At 52.2% G+C, this 24,207-nt stretch overlaps 1 protein-coding gene across 1 annotated transcript in view; it reads right to left on the reverse strand.

Annotated features, from left to right (window-relative positions):
• The window catches only part of KSR2 (kinase suppressor of ras 2), a 102,925-nt gene that overhangs the window by 37,856 nt on the left and 40,862 nt on the right, over positions 1-24,207 (reverse strand). Inside the window, exons 7-14 of the mRNA XM_054392671.1 lie at positions 23,194-23,277; positions 19,935-20,002; positions 18,119-18,237; positions 14,796-14,964; positions 11,603-11,644; positions 10,274-10,340; positions 5,845-5,893; positions 3,719-4,086 (exon numbers count right to left, since the gene is read on the reverse strand). Coding sequence (XP_054248646.1) covers positions 3,719-4,086; positions 5,845-5,893; positions 10,274-10,340; positions 11,603-11,644; positions 14,796-14,964; positions 18,119-18,237; positions 19,935-20,002; positions 23,194-23,277 — 966 coding nt within the window. The remainder of the gene's footprint in view (positions 1-3,718; positions 4,087-5,844; positions 5,894-10,273; positions 10,341-11,602; positions 11,645-14,795; positions 14,965-18,118; positions 18,238-19,934; positions 20,003-23,193; positions 23,278-24,207) is intronic.

Here is a 24,207-nt window from a genome sequence, read left to right on the forward strand (position 1 = left end):
CTTTTTAGTGGTGCCCAGGGACAGGACAAGGGGCAGCAGGCACAAACTGGAAGCCAGGAGGTTCCAGCTGAACAGGAGGAGAAGATTCTTTGGTGTGAGGGTGCTGGAGCCCTGGACCAGGTTGCCCAGAGTGGTTGTGGAGTCTCCTGTTCTGGAGAGCTTCCAACCCCCCTTGGCCATTGTGATCCCACTGCTGTGGGTGCCCCTGCTTTAGCAGGGGGGTTGGACTGGATGAACCCTAGAAGTCCTTTCCAACCCCCACCATGCTAGGATTCAGTCTTCAAAGGATACACATAAGAGCAGGTTGCTCATTGTAGGCAAAGAGGTGGTGATGCTCCAATAGGTGGCAAGCACAGGTTATATTCAGGGCAAACCAATAAAGTTCTACTTTAGCCTTAAAAAAAGGACCAAGAGCAGGTGGGAAGGAGAGCAAGCAGCACTGGACACTTCCCAAACCCGGTGTTAATGCACCAGCTGCTGCAGCACAGGTATTTATTTTGTCAGACTGTCAAAAGTGTCACCTCTCTGGTTTCATCTACAGAGGCATCAGCACAGACAACACTTCATAGACAGAGAAAAACCAGAATCTATCGCCCAGGTTTGGATATTGAATAGGATTGAAAAGCTGAGCAAAAAGGGGCTGTGAGGGGACCATGGAGTGGAGCATGCTGGAGAAGCAGCAGAGTGGAACAGAGGGCTGGGGGGCTCTGACGCACTGCTCAATACCTGTGTTTGCAGACTTATCATAAAGCTTTTGGACAGGAGCTGATAGATGGAGATCTGAAATGCTGCTGAGTTCTCCCAGGTGGCTCTTTTGTGCTCCAAAACAAAAAGCCTGTTTTTTTCCAGTCAACAGGTGCAGAAAGACAGCTCCTGGTTGGAGTCACCCTGTCACAGAGTCATTGAATCCCAGCATGGTGAGGGTTGGAAGCGACCTCTGGAGATCATCCAGTCCAGCCCCCCTGCTAAAGCAGGGCACCCACAGCAGCTTGCCCAGGAGCACAATGGCCAGGGGGGATTTTGGAAGCTCTCCAGAGAAGGAGACTTCTCTGGGCAGCCTGCTCCAGGCCTCCAGCACCCTCACAACACACAAATTTCTCCTCCTGTTCAGGTGGAACCTCCTGGGTTCCAGTTTGTGCCCTCTGCTCCTTGTCCTGTCCCTGGGCACCACTGACAAGAGTCTGGCCTCATCTTCTTGCTCCCTACCCTTTAGCTCTTGCTGAGCATTGATCAGATCCCTCTCAGGCTGCTCTTCCCCAGGGCTCTCAGCCTTTCTTCCTCACAGAGATGCTTCAGGCCCCTCAGCATTTTTGGAGTCTCCCCAGTAGTTCCCTGTCTCTCTTGAACTGGGGAACCCAGAACTGGGAACTCTTCCAACCAAAACCATTCTATGATCCCAAGCTCACTCCTGTTAGTCCCACATCCAGTTTGGGGTTTAACAGAGAAAACAGCTTTGGGAAAGAGATTAAATGCTTCAGGAAGCCATGACTTATCCTGAAAGGTCTCCCAGCTCCTTGGGAGGAAGGAGGCCCCATGGATGGGCTCCAGTCCCATGGAACACCAGCTTTCCTTGCAAGTCCAGGTCTTCTCCCCTCTGCTGCCCTTCTGGCTCTATCCCAGCCCATTGGACTAACACAGTGCCTAGCCCTTAGACACCCCAGATGTTTACACAGCACCCAGGTGTTTTCATGAAACTCGGTGTTCACATGTGGCCAGCTGCTCTTAGAGGCTTTTCCATGATGTGGCAACACAGGAGCAGGGTGCAGACTCCAGCACCCATCCAGGGACTCAACCAGGGCACCATGCAGAAAGAACAACCATGACAGAATTCCATCCCAGCAGTTCTATCCCTCCTGGTTAAGACAAACCATTCCTGACCCTGGTTAAGACAAACCATTCCTGACCCTGGTTAAGACAAACCATTCCTGTCTCTGGTTAAGACAAACCATTCCTGACCCTGGTTAAGACAAACCATTCCTGTCTCTGGTTAAGACAAACCATTCCTGACCCTGGTTAAGACAAACCATTCCTGACCCTGGTTAAGACAAACCATTCCTGTCTCTGGTTAAGACAAACCATTCCTGACCCTGGTTAAGACAAACCATTCCTGTCTCTGGTTAAGACAAACCATTCCTGTCTCTGGTTAAGACAAACCATTCCTGACCCTGGTTAAGACAAACCATTCCTGTCTCTGGTTAAGACAAACCATTCCTGTCTCTGGTTAAGACAAACCATTCCTGTCTCTGGTTAAGACAAACCATTCCTGTCTCTGGTTAAGACAAACCATTCCTGTCTCTGGTTAAGACAAACCATTCCTGTCTCTGGTTAAAGCAAACCATTCCTGTCTCTGGTTAAAGCAAACCATTCCTGTCTCTGGTTAAAGCAAACCATTCCTGTCTCTGGTTAAAGCAAACCATTCCTGTCTCTGGTTAAAGCAAACCATTCCTGTCTCTGGTTAAAGCAAACCATTCCTGTCTCTGGTTAAAGCAAACCATTCCTGTCTCTGGTTAAAGCAAACCATTCCTGTCTCTGGTTAAAGCAAACCATTCCTGTCTCTGGTTAAAGCAAACCATTCCTGTCTCTGGTTAAAGCAAACCATTCCTGTCTCTGGTTAAAGCAAACCATTCCTGTCTCTGGTTAAGACAAACCATTCCTGTCTCTGGTTAAGACAAACCATTCCTGACCCTGGTTAAGACAAACCATTCCTGTCTCTGGTTAAGACAAACCATTCCTGTCTCTGGTTAAGACAAACCATTCCTGACCCTGGTTAAGACAAACCATTCCTGTCTCTGGTTAAGACAAACCATTCCTGTCTCTGGTTAAGACAAACCATTCCTGTCTCTGGTTAAGACAAACCATTCCTGTCTCTGGTTAAGACAAACCATTCCTGTCTCTGGTTAAGACAAACCATTCCTGTCTCTGGTTAAAGCAAACCATTCCTGTCTCTGGTTAAAGCAAACCATTCCTGTCTCTGGTTAAAGCAAACCATTCCTGTCTCTGGTTAAAGCAAACCATTCCTGTCTCTGGTTAAAGCAAACCATTCCTGTCTCTGGTTAAAGCAAACCATTCCTGTCTCTGGTTAAAGCAAACCATTCCTGTCTCTGGTAAAGCCAAACCATTCCTGTCTCTGGTTAAAGCAAACCATTCCTGTCTCTGGTTAAGACAAACCATTCCTGTCTCTGGTTATGACAAACCATTCCTGTCTCTGGTTAAAGCAAACCATTCCTGTCTCTGGTAAAGCCAAACCATTCCTGTCTCTGGTTAAAGGAAACCATTCCTGTCTCTGGTTATGACAAACCGTTCCTGTCTCTGGTAAAGCCAAACCATTCCTGTCTCTGGTAAAGCCAAACCATTCCTGTCTCTGGTTAAGCCAAACCATTCCTGTCTCTGGTTAAGCCAAACCATTCCTGTCTCTGGTTATGACAAACCGTTCCTGTCTCTGGTAAAGCCAAACCATTCCTGTCTCTGGTTAAGCCAAACCATTCCTGTCTCTGGTTAAGCCAAACCATTCCTGTCTCTGGTTAAGCCAAACCATTCCTGTCTCAAGATGACTTTCTATGGGTGATGGATCTGCCTGGACCCACTGGGTGGGACTGATGCTTCACAGCATCGATGCCAGCAGACGGAGGGCAGCCCTTGGCTGTCAGAGGGAAGCACGGCCAAGGCGCATGGGGAACCAAAAACCATTTCCAGCGAGGCCGGAGGCTTTGGGGCTCACCTGGTGATGATGGCGAGGTGGGGAGGGCTCATGCAGGCTCCCATGAAGAGCACCACATTTTCATGGCGGGTCTGCCTGTAGGCCATCACCTCCCTTTTGAAGGCCTTCAGCTGGTCCTCGTTGTCCCGCTCGATGTCGATCAGGCGGATGGCGACCTCCCCGTGCCAGCGGCCGTGGAAGACCTGCCCGAAGCGGCCCTTGCCGATGAGCTCCCCCATCTCCAGCTGCTCAAAGGGGATGTCCCACTCCTGCAGGAAGATGCTGGTCTGGCTGGCTTTGCGTGGGAAGTTGCGTGCGGACAGGAGCGAGAGGTTCATCTCTTCAAAGTCATCCTCAGACTCCTGAGCCTCCTCCGTGCCTTCCTCGTTCTGGCAGAGGACAAATGGGAAAAAAGAAAAGAAAGTAAAAAAAAAAACAACAACAAAAGAAACAAATAAACAAAAGGGGTGGCCAAAGGAAAATAATGTGGACAAAACCTCATCAACCCACCTCCCAGTGCTGAAAGGAGCGCTGGGGAACTCCTTAACACTCGTGGGCAACGCTTAAAGGAGAAAGCTGGGGACAAACTTTTGAGCAGGGCCTTCAACAAACAGCCTGCTTCTGAAGAGAGGGAAGCTGCAGGGTTCTTAAGGGAGGCAGCTGCTGTGCAAGAAACCCAACACTGCTTGGGAATAGTAACAATTATTAACTAGAATAATAAATCAGTAACACTGTCACAGGAGGGATCTATTTCCCTGGGCAGCTTCTTCTTTCTCTAGGTAGGAGGACTGGCAGGGGCAGGGAGGGGATTCTCCCCCTCTGCTGTGACTCCACCTGCAGTGCTGGGACTGCTCTGGAGTGCTCAGTACAGCACAGACAGGGACCTGTTGGAGCAGGGCCAGAGGAGGCCACAGCAACACTGGGAGGGCTGGAAGCTCTCTGCTGTGAGGCCAGGCTGAGAGAGTTGGGCTTGTTCAGCCTGGAGAAGAGAAGGCTCCAGGGAGACCTCCTGGTGGCCTTTCAGTGCTGAAAGGGATGATCAGAAAGCTGGGGAGGGATTTTGGAGCAGGGCCTGTTGTGACAGGACAAGGGGTGATGGTCTGATACTGAGAGAGGGAGATTCAGGTTGGAGAAAAGGGAGAAATGTTTGAAACTGAGGCTGGTGAGAGCCTGTCCCAGGCTGGCCAGAGAGGTGGGAGATGCCCCATCCCTGGGACTATTCTGGGTCAGGTTGTTTGTGGCTCTGAGCAACCTACTTTAGCTGAATCATAGAATCACAGAATTGTTTTAGTTGGAAAAGACCTTTAAGATCATTGACTCCAACTATTAACTAACTCAAGTCTGGTGCAGATGCCTGGAGGTGTTCAAGAAACGTGTGGATATGGCACTTGGTGACAGTTTTAATGGTCATGATGCTCATGGGTTAATGGTTGGACTTGATGCTCTTGAAGCTCTTTTCCTACCAAATCAATTCTCTGATTCTATGATTCTGTGTCCCTGCTGCCTGCAGGGAGGTAGAACTCAGTGGCTTTTCAGGGCCCCTTCCCACCCAAACCAGTCTGTGATTCTAAGAAATCAGGCAGGCACCTTCCAAGTGGGCAGCTGTGTTTTATGCAACCCAGCTGTTGCAAGAAAGGCATTTATTTACCCTGAGGGTAACCCCTGAGGGTTGAGGATAAGAGCATGATACCCCCAGAGCATGGACTTCATCTGCCTGAAAGCAGCATTTCACCCCACCCTGGGCAAGCTGCCCTCTGCTAGCACCCACTCCCCCCCCCTGCTACCTTCTGGGTATCCAGCCCCCCAGGATAGGTCTGAATTTTCCCTTCATGCACTGAATAAGCTTTCTGCAGGATTTCTAACACCTCTGGAAAGCTGCATCCCCCATCTTCCCCCTTCCACCACATTTTAAAGTCATCTCAGCAAAGCTCATTGAATTCTAAACAGGGTAGACGTGGACCCCCTGAGGGTCTCTCCTCATGGGGTAGGGATATGGCTACCCAGGCAGGACCAGGGTTGGCTCTTAATCCAATTAGCAGTAATTACACTGCACAGGTGTTAAATGTCTCTGGGCCCTGTGAAATGTGCCCCAGGATGGAGGTAAACTGAAGGCCCATTAAGCACAGGAGCCAGCCTGAACATCTCACCTCCGAGGTGGGCTCCACTTCAATTTGAAGCAATGGGTTTCCTTCCAGGCTGTTGAAAGAGTTAGTAAGTTACCACCAGGTTACAAACACTTGTGGACCTCGAGTCCTGCTTCCCACAGCATCACTCTGCATCAGGACTAAAGGGATCAGGGAGGAGAAGTACCAGGCTGGCTGCTAAGGTGGGAGAGCAATTCCTTCCGCCCCCCCACATCCATCCCTAAGGATAGCCCTGGGTGCTCACAGAGGAGAAGGGAAGAGCAGTATCAATTCTTGCATTAATTAACATTGGATGTGTGAAAGCTCCAGGCTGGATTTGGTGATGTGGGAGCACACAAGCAGCTCTCCATCTTGCTGCCTAAAGTGCACAGTGCAGAGGATGCAGCATTGCCATGTCCTGGGAGGTGTCACCCTGGCTCTCCTAGGCTGAGGGACAGATTTACACCCCCACAGCTTCTGACCTGCCTCTCAAGGCATTGCTGGGGCACACCCTGGTGGCATTTTTAAGTGGTTTCCAAGGTCAGAATGACCTTCCCAGTGAACACCAACCAGAACAGGCTGATTAGCAACCAGAAGGTAAGAAAAGGAGATTTTAAATCCTTGACAAGTGGGGGTTTTGAAGACAGCACCCAAATGTGTCTGCTCTCCAGCTCCCTGGGCCAGGAGCTTCTCCACTTAAATAGTACCACCCACGATCAGGGCCTTCCTGCACCCGACAGGGAACAGGGAATTAGGGAAATTCCATGGGGAAGAGCAGCTGGAGCAGCTTGAGTGGTTTCAAGCAGAATGTAAATACATTCTAAATTATTATTCTCATTAACCTAATTAACAGCATCCCTTCCTAGAGGCAGCAAGGATCACAGGAGAGATCCCAAGCTGCTTGAACATCCTGTGCTTCATATCCTCTTCCTAACCAGTGATTCTGAGCTTCCTATCCCCTTCCCTCCCAGTGGTCCTGTGCTTCCTATCCCCTTCCCATCCAGTGGTCCTGAGCTTCCTATCCTCTTCCCACCCAGTGGTGCTGTGCTTCCTACCCCCTTACCATCCAGTGGTCCTGTGCTTCCTATCCCCTTCCCACCCAGTGGTGCTGTGCTTCCTATCCCCTTCCCATCCAGTGGTCCTGAGCTTCCTGTCCCCTTCCTAACAAGTGGTTCTGAGCTTCCTATCCCCTTTCCATCCAGTGGCCCTGTGCTTCCTGTCCCCTTCCTATGCCACTAAAGAGCTAGAAATCCCAGGGAAGACATGGAGCCATGTACAAAAGGAGCAGATCCTGATATTTTAAGCAGGAAAACCGAGGAGGATGCAGGCTTCTGCCGTCCATCATGCTGCACAGAAGAAAAACTGCAGCAGCCAAACTGTCTCCTACTGCCTGCTCTTTAGCCCAGGCAGGAATCCCTGTCTCCTGAGTATCCAACCATAGGGAGCCAGGGCTGTGGGTCTTTCACCCAGCCAGGCCCAGGGTAACCCCAGCAGCTGCCATGGCTTGGTTTGGGTGAGCTGAGCAAGAGGAGGAGCTCAGATTTGGCAACCTAAACTTCTTTGCCTACCAGGTTGTCCAAGGATTTTGTCAAAGCTCCATCCCTGGGGACATTCAAGACCAGGACCTTGATGTGTCCCTGGGCAGCCTGCTCTGGCTGGAGGAGTCCCCACTGACTGCAGGGGGTTTGGACAAGATGACCTTTGAGGGTCCCTTCCAGCCTGATGCAATCTGTGAACCAAAAGCTGCCCAGCCCTAGGCCAGAGACCTCACTTTGGGCAGGGAAGGGAGGAAAAAACAAACAAACAAACTAAAAAGCTTTGACTTCACCACTTTGCCATTAATTTCCCAGTTCCTGGTCGGAAGAGTGGCTCAGTCTCCCCCAGAGGTGAGATCCACCAGACCCCCCCAGCAGTTGTCAATGTGGTTTGGAGAGCATGGACAAGCTGGACAGAAAGCAAATCAGAGCCTGGAGAGAGACTCAATTTGTTAAACTCCCAGCTTGTCAGATCCTCCAAAATGGCACTTAGCAGGAACCCTGGAATGGGACATCACTGCCAGGGTGGTGCAGGCAGGACAACCTGGGCCAGAACAATCCTCTCTATCTGTACAGACTGGGGGATGAGGTGTTAGAAAGCAGCCCTGTGGAAAAGGATTTGGGGGTGCTGATGGATGAGAAGCTGGCCAGGAGCAGGCAGTGTGAGCTTGCAGCCCAGAAGGCAAATCACAGCCTGGGCTGCATCCAAAGCAGCATTGCCAGAGAGCCAGAGAGGAGATTCTGCCACTTGGCTCTGCTCTGGGGAGACCTCAGCTGGAGTCTGTGTGCAGGTGTGGGGAGACCTCAGCTGGAGTGATGTGTGCAGGTGTGGGGAGACCTCAGCTGGAGTCTGTGTGCAGGTGTGGGGAGACCTCAGCTGGAGTCTGTGTGCAGGTGTGGGGAGACCTCAGCTGGAGTCTGTGTGCAGGTGTGGGGAGACCTCAGCTGGAGTGATGTGTGCAGGTGTGGGGAGACCTCAGCTGGAGTCTGTGTGCAGGTGTGGGGAGACCTCAGCTGGAGTGCTGTGTGCAGGTGTGGAGCCCTCAGTACAGCCCTCTGATGGAGAGGGTCCAGAGGAGGGCCAGGAAAATGCTCAGGGGGTTGGAGCAGCTCTGCTATGAGGACAGGGTGAGGGAGCTGGGGGTGTTCAGCCTGGAGAGGAGGAGGCTCCAGGGAGACCCAATAGCAGCCTGGCAGTACCTGAGGGGGGCTACAAGAAGGCTGAAGAGAAACTGTTTACAAAGGCCTGCAGGGACAGGACAAGGGTAATGGCTTCAGACTAGAGAAGGGCAGATTGAGGTTGGATATCAGGAAGAAATTCTTCACTCTGAGGGTGGTGGAACACTGGAACAGGTTGCCCAAGAAGGTGTTTGAGGTCCCTTCCCTGGACATATTCAAGGTGAGGCTCTGTGAGGCCCTGGGCAGCCTGATCTGGTTGGGGATGTCCCTGCTGACTGTGGGGAGGTTGGACTGGATGAGCTTTGAAGGTCCCTTCAGCCTGGACCATTCTATGACCTGGAGGAGGGGATTGAGGATACCCTCAACAAGTCTGCAGCTGCCAACAAGCTGGGTGGAAGCGCTGATCTGCTGGAGGGCAGGGAGGCTCTGCAAAGGGATCTGGACAGCCTGGGAAAATGGGCCAAGACCAATGGTATTGGTTTCAACAAGGCCAAGTGCTAGGTCCTTTCCTTTGGCCACAATAACCCCCAGCAATGCCCCAGGCTTGGGGCAGAGTGGCTGGAAAGCTTCCCAGCAGAGAAAGACCTGGGGGTGCTGGACAACAGTGGCTGAAGATGAGCAAGTGTGTGCCCAGGTGACCAAGAAGGCCACCAGCATCCTGGCCTGGATCAGCAACAGCATGGCCAGCAGGAGCAGGGCAGGGATCATGCCCCTGGGCTGGGCACTGGTGTGGCCACACCTCAAATCCTGGGTTCAGTCTTGGGCCCCTCACTCCCAGAAGGACACTGAGGAGCTGGAGCAGGTCCAGAGAAGGGCAACAAAGCTGGTGAAGGGTCTGGAGAACAGGGCTGGTGATGAGCAGCTGAGGGACCTGGGGATTGTTCAGTCTGGAGAAAAGAAGGCTGAGGGGAGGTCTTCTCACTACAACTCCCTGAAAGGAGCCTGGAGCCAGGTGAGGGTTGGTCTCCTCTCCCAAGGAGCAAATGATAGGACAAGAGGAAATTACCTCAAGTTGCACCAGGGAAGGTTCAGTTTCGACATTAGGAAGAATGTCTTTACTGAAAGGTTTATCAGGCACTGGAACAGGCTGCCCAGGGCACTGGTGGAGTCCCCACCCCTGGTTTAGTCAAGGACTTGTTTGGGTTGGGTTAATGATTGGACTCAAGGATCTTGAAAGTCTTTTTCCAATCTGGGCAGTTCTGTGATTCTGTGAATGCTGAGCTTGGGCTCAGCCATGGAGAGCAGCAGGCCCTGACACCAATAAGATATTGTGCTTCAGAATGAATTCACTGTAACCTTTTTTGGAGTTCAGTGGAGCTGCAGGAGCCACCTCTGTTCAAACTGTCTCAAAGGCCCTGCTTTGCTGCTTACAATTTAATCACAGATTCATCACTTGGGCTTTGGTGTCTCATGGGTTTGGTCTTGGATTCAAAGTCTTTTTCTTTTCTCTGGTGGTGAAGCACTGGGTGGGTGCACTGCTGTGGCTGGAAATCAATCCCTTGCCCTCTCCTTCTGACATTTCTCCTCCCCAGGACACAATCCAGAGCTATGAGCTGGGTTAAGGTAGCACAGGCACCTCAACCATCCACCCTAACCCACCCAAAAGGCAGCCCTAAGCCCCAGACTGGTGCTGCAAGGTCAGGGGAGCACCCATGGGTGCTCAGAGGGGTGTGGAGGATGCACTGCTCAGGAGGGGAAGGGAAGGCAAGTTGGGAGGAGGAAGAGGAGGAAGAACTTACATGGGGTTGGAGTTGACAGGGTGGAGGACCACCTGAGGGGCTCGGGTTGGCGTCTCAGGCACCACATCTGGGGAGAAAAGAGTGGGGAGAGAGTCAGCTGGGAGGCACCAGGAGCCCCTTCCAGTGCTGGAAACAGCCACAAGAACTAAATGCCACCAAACCCCTCCCCTTGTCCCCAGCTCCCCCCCAGTTACACCCTTAGCTATACAGCTGGGGAGAACTCAGGGCCAGCAGCCCTGCACCATCTGCACAGTCCTGCAGCAGCATAGGTGTCCAGGGGGCAAATCCCAGCCCAGAACAACATCCAGGGCTAGGAGAGACACCTGACATCCCTTGGATCTCCAGGGTTAGGAGAGACACCTAACATCCCTTGGATCTCCAGGGTTAGGAGAAGCAGCCATGATCCCTTGGATCTCCAAGGTTAGGAGAAGCAGCCAAGATCCCTTGGATCTCCAGGGTTAGGAGAAGCAGCCAAGATCCCTTGGATCTCCAGGGTTAGGAGAAGCAGCCAAGATCCCTTGGATCTCCAGGATTAGGAGAAGCAGCCAAGATCCCTTGGATCTCCAGGATTAGGAGAAGCAGCCAAGATCCCTTGGATCTCCAGGGTTAGGCAAGGCAGCCAAGATCCCTTGGATCTCCAGGGTTAGGACAGGCAGCCAAGATCCCTTGGATCTCCAGGGTTAGGAGAAGCAGCCATGATCCCTTGGATCTCCAGGGTTAGGGGAACCAGCCAAGATCCCTTGGATCTCCAGGGTTAGGGGAACCAGCCAAGATCCCTTGGATCTCCAGGGTTAGGGGAACCAGCCAAGATCCCTTGGATCTCCAGGGTTAGGAGAAGCAGCCATGATCCCTTGGATCTCCAGGGTTAGGAGAAGCAGCCATGATCCCTTGGATCTCCAGGGTTAGGGGAACCAGCCAAGATCCCTTGGATCTCCAGGGTTAGGGGAACCAGCCAAGATCCCTTGGATCTCCAGGGTTAGGGGAACCAGCCAAGATCCTTTGGATCTCCAGGGTTAGGGGAACCAGCCAAGATCCCTTGGATCTCCAGGGTTAGGGGAACCAGCCAAGATCCTTTGGATCTCCAGGGTTAGGGGAACCAGCCAAGATCCCTTGGATCTCCAGGGTTAGGAGAAGCAGCCATGATCCCTTGCATCTCCAGGGTTAGGACAGGCAGCTAAGATCCCTTGGATCTCCAGGGTTAGGGGAACCAGCCAAGATCCTTTGGATCTCCAGGGTTAGGAGAAGCAGCCAAGATCCCTTGGATCTCCAGGGTTAGGAGAAGCAGCCAAGATCTCCTCCCAAACGGAGAAGATTTTGGAAAAGACTCACCTGGGAAAATGAACTGCTGCTTGTACTTGTAGTAATGGGAAGCTGGAAAAGAGAAAAGGGGTCAAACACTCACCTGCAGAGCCAGATGTTGGAGAGACCCCAACCCATGCCAGATCTGGGGATCTGGGTGCTTCCCCTCCCCCACCCACGCCTCACTGCATCACCCAACCTCTCCCACCTCCATCTCTCCAGAGGATGCCACCCACAATGGCACATAGGGTGCCATAAAGCTCAGACCACAGCCCTCTAACTACCTGTAACTGATAAAATTATTTTTGCCACCATCAGCTGCTGCTCTGTACCACACAGAGAGTCTTGATGTCATCTGCAATCTCATTGGTGGGATCTGGACACCTTGTTGCCAGCAGAAGCCCTCAGGGTTTGAGTGCTTGGCTCCCAACCAGCCTTTGGGAAATGGAGACACTGAGTGAGGGATGTGGAGCTGCTGCCCATTTTTGCCCCATCCAGCACATCTAACTCTGCATTTCTGCCATGCTTTGGAGAAGTGTCCTGCTTGGGCTCTCTTCCTGCCTCCTGGCCCACTGAAGGAAGTCAGTGGTTGTCTGTAGCCCCAGGAGAACCCTGCAGAAGGGCTCAGGGCTTCTACTTAAGCTTCAAGACCTCAAGTACTGTCCCTCAGCTTCTCCTCTCCAGCTTTGAGACCCTGCAGAGCAACCTCACCTCTGCAGCAGGCCCTGAGCACTCCTGAGCTGAGATCAAAGGAGACTCAGAGGTAATTCTGGCAGGAAAAGGTCACCATGTTGCACTTTCCAAGCTCAAATCCTAATCCCCAAGATGACCATCTTGATGAGGTGAACCATGAAGAACTTCCCAGGTGGGAAGATGAAAGCACACTAAGTCCTGCTTTGTGTCAGACCAGCTCCTCTCCACCACAGGCATGAAAGCAGGGAGCAGTCACCCTCCTGAGCTGCCAGGGTCTGATCCTACCCTGCTCCATCACAGCCAGGCAAGGGTTCCAGGGGCTCCCTGTGCTGGCTCAGCTGTGGTGGCATCAACAGCACCTCCAGGTCCCCACAAGGAGTAGTGGTCAGTGCTGATGACCACTGCAGGAGATTACTTTTGTGATTTCTGCTTCAGATAACATGAAACAACATCTCTGATGACCTGCAGGGAGGACTCTTTTCCGTGCATGATGGGGTCATCAAACATTGAACCCTCTGTCCCTTCTCCCCCAGAGCCAGGCAGGGTCCAGGGCTTGCCCAACAAGTGGTTTGGGGATGTCCTTCACTGTGAGCTTGGCTGAATTCTGCTGAGACAACAGGATGCTTCAGCTCTGGCTGGACCACCATCAGCTTGGTTGCAGCAGCACAGTGCCCTCAGCTTGGCAGCCACACTGCTTGCTGAGTACTTGGTGACTCAAAGGTTGCTGCTGGAGAAATCCCAGCCTGGGGTTGGGAAATGGAGCTGAGTCCCTCCTTGACAGGAACCATGGGGTTCTCAGTGCTTCCTCAGCTCTTCCACCATCTTCCTCATGCCCCTTCAGCATCCTGGGCAGTCCAGAAAGTGAGACTTGTACCTGGTCAAGGCACACCAGGCCCTGTGTGGTTTGGTTGGTGGTTTGTTGGGTATTTTCCCAGCTTTTGGCAATGTTTGTTGTCATGCTGATGAATCCTGCCAGTCAAATCCCCCCTCACCTCCCTCCTCCTCCTCCTCCGTGTCTCCAGCTGAAGGCTTGTCAAGATGGAAGGGAGGAATCTCCACAGTGCAGCAGGATCAGCTGAGCATGAAGGTGCTGTCTAGTTCCTCTGGAGATGCAATCCTGATCCTCCTTCCTACCAGACCATCTGGGGATCTGGGGATGCAGGAGGGATCCTAGGTCCCAACAGAGGCTCAAGGCCACAGACCTGCTCTGGGGCCCCAGCCTTAGAGCAGCTGCAGTGCTTCAGCACCTCAGAGATGGGTCAAGGCTGTAGCTCCTGCTCCTCTCCCCTTGCCAGGCCCTTTTAGGGAGCAGCTGGAGTGGCAGATGAAGGACAGGTGATCCCCTCCACTTTCAACTGAGCCATTTACCCCCAGGAAGGGACCTTCCCTGGAGCAGCAGCACTGCCTCAAGGCCAAACCAAAGGCAGCCACATTGGGACAGGCTTCAGCAAATCCTCAGGCCAGAAGGAGCTTTTTTGGCCACTTAATATAACTCCTGTGTCTTGCAGCCACTGTGACCAAATGGCCTCTTCCAGCATCCCTGAAGAGATGGAGCTCCAGCAGCAGATGTGTTCCAGGTGCCCAGACAAGCCTCAGTGGGACAAGCTACTTCAGACACAGCCAGCATCAGCTACTCCCCACCATCACCCCAAGCACTCCATCAACAAGCTTCTTGGGGGCCCATCACCCCAAAGACACAATGAAGCCAACCAAAGTTATCCTTGTAGCTGGGTAAGACCTTGTTTCCCATTTGCTGTTGAGGGGATGCAGCAGGCATGGAGAGGTCAACCCTGGAAAGCTTTTTGTAGCCTCAGGCACAGCAGGTTGTCCTCAGAGGTTGTGTGGCTCCATCCTTGGAGGTTTTCAAGACCAAACAGGATCAAGCCTCAAGTTCTGACCCTCCTTCAGGCAGGAGGTTTGGCTAGAGACTCCCACGCTCCTTCCTGACCTGAAATATCCTAAACTCATCTTTGCTGCCCATTTCTGCTTCCAACTTTTCCCAATCCAAGCACAAGTCCAGGAGGCAACAACATCACACCCAGGTCCCCATAAGGAGATTCTGCTATCAGCTCTGGAGCTCACTCCTGTGGTTTCTACTTTAAACAACATCTCAACAGGCCTGAAGGGAGGTTTCTGCTCCAGAGGTGAATGACAGGGTCACCAAACACTGGACCTCCTGTCCCTCTCCCCTAAACCCAGGCAGTGGGGTGGTGGGGCAGGCATGGAGGTAGGGAGCTGAGAGTACCTGGCAAGTTGAACTGCTCCTGGTGGGGCAGGCATGGAGGTAGGGAGCTGAGAGTACTTGGCAAGTTGAACTGCTCCTGGTGGGGCAGGCATGGAGGTAGGGAGCTGAGAGTACCTGGCAAGTTGAACTGCTCCTGGTGGGGCAGGCATGGAGGTAGGGAGCTGAGAGTACCTGGCAAGTTGAACTGCTCCTGGTGGGGCAGGCATGGAGGTAGGGAGCTGAGAGTACCTGGCAAGTTGAACTGCTCCTGGTGGGGCAGGCATGGAGGTAGGGAGCTGAGAGTACCTGGCAAGTTGAACTGCTTCTGCTGGCGTGGGCACTGCGGGGAAGGGTGCAGGGGGGACGGTGGCGTCGCACTGGGTGGCAGCGGTGGGGCTGGCGAGGAGGGTGTGGAGGAGGTGGTGGAGGAAGGGTTGCTGCTGGAGTCTGGCTGGTAGGGCACTGGGATGTGGTCCTGTGGGACACAGGGAAGGAAAGAAGAGAGGAGTGGGTTAGAGAAGTGTTGACTAGTGCCACACCAAGGTGCTCCAGTACTGAGGAACCTGGGGGACAAGTGGGACCTACACAGGTCATCCCAGTCCCTGTGTCCAGAAGCCCTAGAAAGCAAGCAGAGCCCCACCTGGCCTTTCCCAGAGTTATTTGTACTCACAGTGTGTGCCAAGACCAGTTCACACCAGCAATGGGGCTTCCTTTGCCAGTCCCTCCATGCTACACACTCATGGCTGAGGGGTCCCCAAACCCAGCTGGCTCTGCAGAGCCACAGCCACCAAGACCAGAGTTGGGGGCCACATGCCTGGAGCTCAGTCCTCAGAGCTACCAAAGATCTGACAGCTTCTGCTGACCTCCTTTGAGCCAAAAACCCCATGCCTTGCTCAGAGCATGGGGCTGAGCTGAGGTGGAGTTGAAAGGATGAGCCAGCAGCCAGCACATCCCAAGAGCTTTGCTGTCCTTCCTCATCAAAGCAAGGATGGAATCTTTGGGTGTAACTCTTTGGGACATGCTGGGGTAGGTGAGAAAGGATCATCTGGGAGCAAAAGAGGAGGGCAATCTGCCTGGATATCTTAGATTTGAAAAGGAAAACCAAGGCCAGAATTCCTCACCTTGCTGCCAAACTTGGAGACACTTAACAAGGTCTGACCTTCAGCAGCACTAATACATCCCATCACCACAACAGCTGCACCCATGGCAAGATGCCTCCAAGGTCAGCAAATCTTCAGAGCCTCCCTCATCAGGTAATTTTGACCAAACTGATTAATTTGGAAGATGGACTTTCCAGGAAATCCACACACATTTTACAAAGGCCATCCTGACACACACAGCAATCTCAGCTCAGTAAATTATTTCTCAGACCAGCTCTGAAGGCAATCAGGTTTCAAAGGTGCTCACAGAGAACAAGAGATCTCTAAAGCAACACTTAAAGAAACATCAGCATGTCCAAAGGTGAGCAACAAAGCTGGTGAAGGGTCTGGAGAACAGGGCTGGTGAGGAGCAGCTGAGGGAAACAGTTGCTCAGCCTGGAGAAAAGGAGGCTGAGGGAGGGCCTTCTGGCTCTCTACAGATTTCAGCTCAACATGAGGAGAAACTTCTTTACAGTGAGGGTGACAGAGCCCTGGAACAGGCTGCCCAGGGGGGTTGTGGAGTCTCCTTCTCTGGAGACTTTCCAAACCCACCTGGATGCATTCCTGTGTGGACTACCCTAAGTGATCCTGCCCTGGCAGGGGGGTTGGACCTGATGACCTCTTGAGGTCCCTTCCAGCCTCTGGTATAATGTGAGACTGTGATGTGTCCCTGGGCAGCTTGCTTTAGTTGGAGAGGTCCCTGCTGCCTGCAGAGGTGTTGGACAGGATGCCCTTTGAAGGTCCCAACCAACCTGATGCAATCTGTGAATCTGAAGACAATGAGGTCCAGGAGGACCTGGGGGTCATGCCAGGCTTTGAGAAGTTAGGGTTCTGATGAGAAGTTAGGGTTTTGATGAGAAGTTAGGGTTTTGATGAGAAGTTAGGGTTTTGATGACTTGTTCCCCATCTCACCAAGGGCTTCCTTCACTTTGAGCACTTCCAGCCTGCAAAAGCCTCCCCCTGTGCTACCTCCCATGAGAAATTTTCTGAAGGCAACGAGCTCTAAATTTCATCTTTCTGAAGGCACCAGGCTTTAAATTTCATCAAGCAGAGCCCCAGGCTGGTTTTAGTGCTGTCAGAGCAGGACAGCAGTGAGTGAGGCAGGTGCACTGTCAGGTCTGGGCTGCCCAGCATTGACCACAATCAAATTCTGGGCTTGTTTTTATGTAATGATAGATGGGACGTTTATGGCAGGCTCAGGTGGTGGCACGGCCATCAAACCACCCCAAATTCAGCTGAGACCTGGAGGACAAGAGGCCACAATGGAGCAAGGCTGGTGAGACACAGGCTGTTCTGAAAGTGGGGAAACCCAAAAGAAGAGGGGCTGGCAGCTCTACTGCTCCTGCTTCAACACAGAGCTCATCATCGCTCTGCTCCTTCAACCAGCACCACACCACGGCGTTGTCGTTTGAATTTAAGCCTCCAAGAAGGTTTCCAGGCAGTTCCTACCCTACACACATCAGTCCCATAGTGGTGGATGTGCCTGGAGACCCATGGAGACACCTGCAAGACATGAGCCAGCAACGTGGACTTGCAGCCCAGAAGGTCAGCTGTGTCCAGGGCTGCATCTAAAGAAGCCTGGCCACTAGGTCAAGGGAGGGAATTCTGCCCTCTGCTCTGCTGAGACCCCACCTGCAGCACTGTGTCCAGTACTGGTGCCTCAAGCAGAAGAACGTGGACTTGATCATAGAATCATAGACTCATAGAATCAACCAGGTTGGAAGAGACCTCCAAGATCATCCAGCCCAACCCATCACCCAGCCCTAAGCAATCAACCTGACCAAGTGCATCATCCAGTCTTCTCTTGAACATTTCCAGTGGTGGCAACTCCACCACCTCCCTGGGAAGCCCATTCCGATGGGCAATCACCCTCTCTGTGAAGAACTTCCTCCTAATATCCACCCTAGACCTCCCCTGGCACAACTTGAGACTGTAATGAGACTTGAGACTTGATGGAGTGAGTCCAGAGGAGGCCACAAAGACGATCAGAGGGCTGGAGAACCTCTCCTATAGGCCAGAATGGAAGAGCTGGGGCTGTTCAGCCTGGAGAAGAGGAGGCTCCAGGGAGACCTTAGAGTAGCCTTCCAGCACAGGAGAGCTAGGGAGACTAAAGGAGAGCTGGAGAGGGACTTTTGACAAGGGCTTGGAATGACAGGATGAGGGGCAATGGACTGAAGCTTGAGGAGGGCAGATTGAGACTGGAGATTAGGAAGAAATTCTTTCCACTGAGGGTGGTGAAATACTGGAACAGGTTGCCCAGGGAGGTTGTGGATGCCCTCTCCCTGGAGATGTTCACAGCAATGCTGGAGGAGGCCTTGAGTAACCTGAGCTGGTGGGAGTTGTCCCTGTCCATGGCAGGGGGGTTGGAACTGGATGCTCTTTGAGGTCTCTTCCAACCCAACCCATTCTGTGACTCTATGACTCTGTATTTCATGGGGGTGGGGTGACTCAGGGGTGTGCAGGGGGTTGCAGGGCTGGTGAGCAGCTCACCTTGTTGAGTTTGTTGGTCTTGGGGAGCGTCTGGCTGACGTGCAGGTCTGAATAGCGGGGGGGCTTCCGCAGGGGGTTGTTGATGTCGCAGGGCACTGACTCTGTCCGGACTAACCTTGCTGGAGGGAGAAGGGAGAGAGGGGCAGAAGGGGTGGAGAGGAAGGGGAGAGAGATAGAGAGACATCAAAGCTTTGAAGGAAGAGAGACATCAAAGCTTTGAAGGAGCTCTTGAGGTTCAACCCTGAGCTTGCAAACCGCTCTTGAATCGCTCTCCAAAGCAATCCAGACGCCACTCAGCTCCTGCCCCAGGATGGGAGGAGCAGGTTTGGCCTATCCCCTGTCCCCAGGATACAGCCAAACCCCCCTGGGATGTGGGGGGCTTAAAGACCCTCATGCTGGGTTGAAAGCTGCACCTTTCTCCTCCTGCTGAGCAGCTGCAGTTCAGGGAGGCTCAGCAGCCACTGTGGCCACCCCACGAGCTGGCGAGGGGTCAGCCAGCATCAGGAGGAGGCACCATCCTCTCATCCTCTTCCTCACTTGAAGATTTTCAAGGTGGGAAAAGGAGCTGACTCAGAGCAGCCTGCTCTTGGAGGAGAGTTTTTTCCAGGGGGGAAAACAAAACAAAACAAAACAAAACCAAAAAAAAAAAAAAAAAAAACAAAACAAAAAAAAAACCAAAACAAAACAACAGCCTGCAGACTGGGGTACTTGAGAACAGGCTTGCTGCAGAGGAAAACATTTAAGAGCTTGGGGGAAGGGGTGGTGGCTATTTCACTGATGCTGAGGCCACCTCAGAGCTAAAACACACAGCAGGCAGCTTCAGCTCTTGCAGCTTGTAGATCACAGCCACAACCCCCAGTTTCTGCCCATCTCAGGAGCCTACTAGCCCCTGGCAGCATGAGACTCTTGCTTTCCCTGCCTCCTGGTCAGCATCTGTAGCAGCTCAGAGCATGTCAGGGGTGGTTCTTCAGCCCACTTCTACCCCAATTTGCTGCAAGCAAAGGTATGAGGGCCAGAGCAGAGGCTGCAGAGTTGCCCCTCTCCAAGCTACAGATCCTCACTCGTCTCACAAGGTGCCACCAACACAACACATTCCCCCACGAGCATGGCTTGGGTGGCATTTAACACAGAGCAACGGCTTTCAGAGCTTAAAAGCCAAGGCAAAGGGGCCTGGAAGCCTTTCCCCTTAGGTGGTCTCAGTCCTCTGGCCATCAGGAAGCACTCAGCCAAAATCTGGAAGAAAAGAGGTGGCAAGCGACGCCTGTTGTCCTGCTGCAGACTTCTCCCTCCTCTGTGGATATTTCAGGCTGGGTCAGAGCAGGACAAAGCAGCTCCAAAAGCACCATGAGCATCTGCAGGGGCACGGCCACAGCCCCGTTTGCAAGGGGGATGCCCCCATGCACCCACAACATCGCCGTGGGACAGGTTTTTGGTTGGGTTGTTTGGGGTTTTTTTGAGGGGGGGTAGGGAGAGGGAGGGTCCCGCACGGCTGCCCTAAGCTCTCGACTGTAGCAAAAGGCTCAAACCTGTTGCGACTTACCCCGTGCGGTGGGGAATCTGAAAAGAAAAGGAGGCGGGGGAAGGGTGGGTGGAAGTGGTTTGCAATGCAAATCTGCCTCGCCCCGCACGGCTCGTCTCCCTACAAGCGGAGAAAAACGGTGGGTAAAATTTTCACCGAGCTCCCACAGCGCTTCGGGAGCCTTCAGCCCACCCACCGGCAGCGAGCGTCGGGCTCCCGAACCGCCCGGGGGGCTGCGGAAAGTTTTACCTGCTGGGAACATCCCCTGGAGGCAGATGGGGGAAGAAAGGTCCTTACCTCCTCTGTGGATGATCAGCAGGTGACACGGAGGGGCCTCTTTGGTGCATTTGTTGTGGCACTTGAGCCTAGCAGGGAAGAGACAAAAGGTGTGAGAAGCAAAGAGAATGGGGAGCATCGTGTGGTATGGCCAGAGGGATGCAGCTAGGAGCATCAAAGACCTGGAGAAGGTCCAGAGGAGGCCACAAAGATGATCAGAGGGCTGGAGCACCTCTCCTACAAAGACAGACTGAAAAAAATCAGCCTGGAGAAGAGAAGGCTCCAGGGAGACCTTATAGCTGCCTTTCAATATCTGAAGGGGATCTACAGGAAGGCTGGGGAGGGACCTGCTTAGAAGGGCCTGGTCAATGGTTTGAAACTGGAGCAGGGGAGATTTAGGTTGGACATCAGGAGGAAGTTCTGCACAATGAGAGTGGTGAAACACTGGAACACGTTGCCCAGGATGGACAAACCCTCCCACATCCCTGTGGTCCTGGTCTCCCTCTGACAAGGACAAACCTTCCTAAGTCCCTGTGGTCCTGCTCATCCCAGAGCAACAGGATGGGTTGGCTAGAAGGACACAGGCTAGGAGGCTGTGTGTCCTTGGCAAACAGGAGCCTAGCTGGGTACATCTGCCCCAATAAATGGGAAGAAGAACCCCCAAACCCTTTCTCTGCTGGTTGCAGGGCACCAAGCAGCCACCAGCCAGCTTGAGGATGTCCAAAATTACCATTTCCACTGATCCACACTCAGGGCAAAGCCATTTCCTCAAACCACCATAGGAGAGGAAGACCTACCCTATGGGTACAGGCTGGGAGAGTTGGGGCTGTTCAGCCTGGAGAAGAGAGGGCTCCAGGGAGACCTTAGAGCAGCCTTCCAGGACCTGAAGGGGGCTATGGGAGAGCTGGGGAGGACTTTTTACAAGGGCTTTTAGTGATAGGATGAGGGGCAAAGGACTGAAGCTTGAAGAGGGCAGATTTAGAGTGGGGATCAGGAAGAAATTCTTTCCACTGAGGGTGGGGAGACACTGGAACAGGTTGCCCAGGGAGGTTGTGGATGCCCCCTCCTTGCAGGTGTTCACAGCCAGGTTGGACGAGGCCTTAAGCACCCTGAGCTAGTAGAAGGTTGTCCCTGCCCATGGCAGGGAGGTTGAAACTGGATGATCTCTGAACTCCCTTCCAACCCAAACTATTCTATGAACCATCATTGAACCATCATTGAACCATCTATGAACCATCCAGCACTAACACTGCTTTATTCTTAATTAAATTCCAGGGCAGCAGAGGGGAAGGAAGTGGCTGCCCTGGCCCTTGCTGGCTCCAGATGAATCCCTGCTATTGTGCCCTCCCCTCCTGGCTTTATGAGCAAGACATTTAACAAAAAAGAATGAGAGCATTTATGGCCACGTTGAATATTGTGCAGAGCTCTGCCTGCTTTCACAGAGCTGGGTACAGGAGTCCATGGAGGCTTCACCCATGGGTCATGTATATAGGCATAAGCAGGCTCCCATCGCCCCAAAACCTTTTTGTTCCTTCTTAATTAGGGATGGAAACGAGTCCCTGGCTCATGCTCTGCTGCAGAGCAGGGAGAGCCTCTGGGGAACAGGCCAAAAATGAGGAAAGGATCTAAAAAAATAAACAAGGGGAAAGATGAAGAGGGGAAAAAAATGCAGTAGCTGCAAGCCAATGATCTGGGTAATGAAAATCCAGGAGCTGCACGTGTTGCCTTTTATTGCAAAGCCATTCCTAGAGGGAAAGGAAGAGATTAACCTGGTGCTTGAGGATTGGAGGGGATTTGGGAGCTGTTTGGCTGGTTGCTTGCTTCACCTGCTCATTCCCCTCCAGTTTCTGGGGGCTGTTTGTTTCTTTTACATGCTTGTTCCCCCCAGTTTCTGGGGGTTGTTTGCTTATTTTACCTACTCATTCCCCCCCAGTTTCTGGGAGCTTTGTTTGTTTTTTTTACCTACTCATTCTTCCCCAGTTCCTGGGGGCTGTTTGTTTCTTTTACCTACTCATTCCCCATCAGTTTCTGAGAGCTTTGTTTGTTTTTCCTGCTCATTCCCCTCCAGTTCCTGGGGGCTGTTTGTTTGTTCTACCTGCTTGTTCCCCTCCAGTTTCCAGGGGAAGCAGCACCAGGGCTGAGTGGTTAGAGCAAATCCACCAAACCTAATATTTGGTATTCACCCAAATCTTTAACAACCAGGGAATTTATTTACTCTTTTCTGAGTGACTACAGGCAGCAGGACCCACACAGAGCAGGGACATCGTGAGAGCAGGTCCCAGCATCCTTCCTCCTGCACAGGGACCAGCCCTAAGTAGCCCCAGTAGGAGCAAAGCCTGCAGCTGCTGGAGCACTGAATGCAAAAGGAATCATGGCCTTAAAGTCACAAACATTTGAGAATATCCCTTCCAGGACCCCCAGCTGCAAGATAACCAGGGATTTCTGCTCCAAGTTTAAATCCCAATTTGCTAACTCATCAGCATTTAATCAACACCAGCACCATCACTTCACAGCTCCAGCTAACTCAGTTACCCACAGACTAGCAGCCTGTTACCAGCACCCAGCCCTAGAAAAGGCAAACCCTGTCTCCAGCAGCAGCTTCTCTCAGTGCTGGTGGCTGTATGACATTGGGCTCCACTGGACTGAAAGCAGCAGAAGTGGCCCCAGCCTTCCCCCACTATCTTTTTCCAGCCCTACCCAATTTTACAGCCCCCTCTCAGTTGCATTGCAGCTTAAATGTGGTTTGGGGTGGGTTAATGCCAGAGCATGGCCAGGAAACAGAGGCCACAAGACACTTTTCTGCTGCAAAAAACAGAGAATACAGTCCAAGACCGTGGGCAAAACCCATCCTATGCCTGCAGGCAACACTCTCATCTGATCTGCTCTCCACCCATGGTCCAGCACATCCATCCTCACACCTCCCACAGATAATTCCACATCTATCCCCATGATGTGGGCATCTGAAGCCAGGCCAAGGGTTGCAGTGAGCAGGGAAGCTGTCAGGATCTGACTCAGAGCTCTGGTGCAAGCAGAGCCAAGGTCTGGTGAGCAGCATCCTCCCCAAGGACCCTGCTCCCAGCCCCAGCATGCAAACCCAGCCTCAGCCTTGTTTTGAGGCAAGTTTCCCCCAGTTTCACAGCTCATTAAAGCCTCCTGCAAGGATGAGCTGGTGAGAGGCTGGTTGGTCTCCCTGTACCCAAGCTCCTGCTCAGCTCCCACCAGCAAACCCTTCATTTTTTTCCCTTTGTAACATCAAGGAGCAAGGTGAAGAGCTCCATACTTGCAGTTTTTGCACTTTAAGCCAAACAACATTCCTTTCCCACAGACGGTGCAGGTCTGAGACATCCAATACTTGGTGGAAAACCTGCAGAGAGAAACATGGAGAGTGGCCAGGGGAAAAGATGAAGCTGCACCACCTCATCTGTGCTCCTTACAGGAACACCTCTCCCAAACCATGCTTATCTTCCAAGCCCCAATTCATCCTTTCCTTGCTGCCCTCAAACACAGCTGCAGGTGTTGAGGCATCTTTCTAGGGATGCCAAAGGACAAATCTGAACCCTTTTATGGTTATACAGAAGGACACAGCCCACTCCAAATTGGCCAAGATGAGCATTATCCAGCAGCTTTCTACAGTTCTACAGCTTTACCCACCCAGAACCCCCAAAACACCTCCCTGCCATGGGGACTTACACAGCAGTCATTTCCAAATTTGTTGTTTAAACGAGTTAAAACTCACCACGATATTCTTGTTTCAAGTGCTAAGTTAATTAATGGTAAAGACTATATCACGGCTTGTTATATGCACATAAAATCCTGGCCACTTTCCTCCTAGCCCTTCTCTTTTCAATTTGTTTCCATTTTTTATCTTACTCATAGCTAAGGACATGATAGTAGTACACCTAATTCAAGGCATTTACTCATAAATAGAAGGGCATATCATGCATCTTGATTCACACACAAGTACAAAGGAGATGCACTAAAGACCATTTTGAGTTCTCCTCTCTTACATATAGCCAGTAATAAAAGTTAGTTAATGAAACAACATTTATGAGAGCAGTGTTCTACCTGTACTGTTCATCAGTGAGGTTTCTGCCATTTTTATGACTTTCTTCCCTTCATTTTTACAGTCCTTAAAATATCAACAACAGTCACTTTTTCTTTCTATGCCAGAATCAACTACTCTATGTTAGATAGAAAGTATCACCTGGACCACTGTCCATATTTAACCCATATCTAAGCCTAACCTCTATCAATTACTCTGTTGAGGCCCTCCTCAGCAAAGAAGGGGAGACGA

Source organism: Indicator indicator, chromosome 26, assembly GCF_027791375.1.
Source record: "Indicator indicator isolate 239-I01 chromosome 26, UM_Iind_1.1, whole genome shotgun sequence".
Classification (NCBI taxonomy): Eukaryota; Metazoa; Chordata; class Aves; order Piciformes; family Indicatoridae; genus Indicator; species Indicator indicator.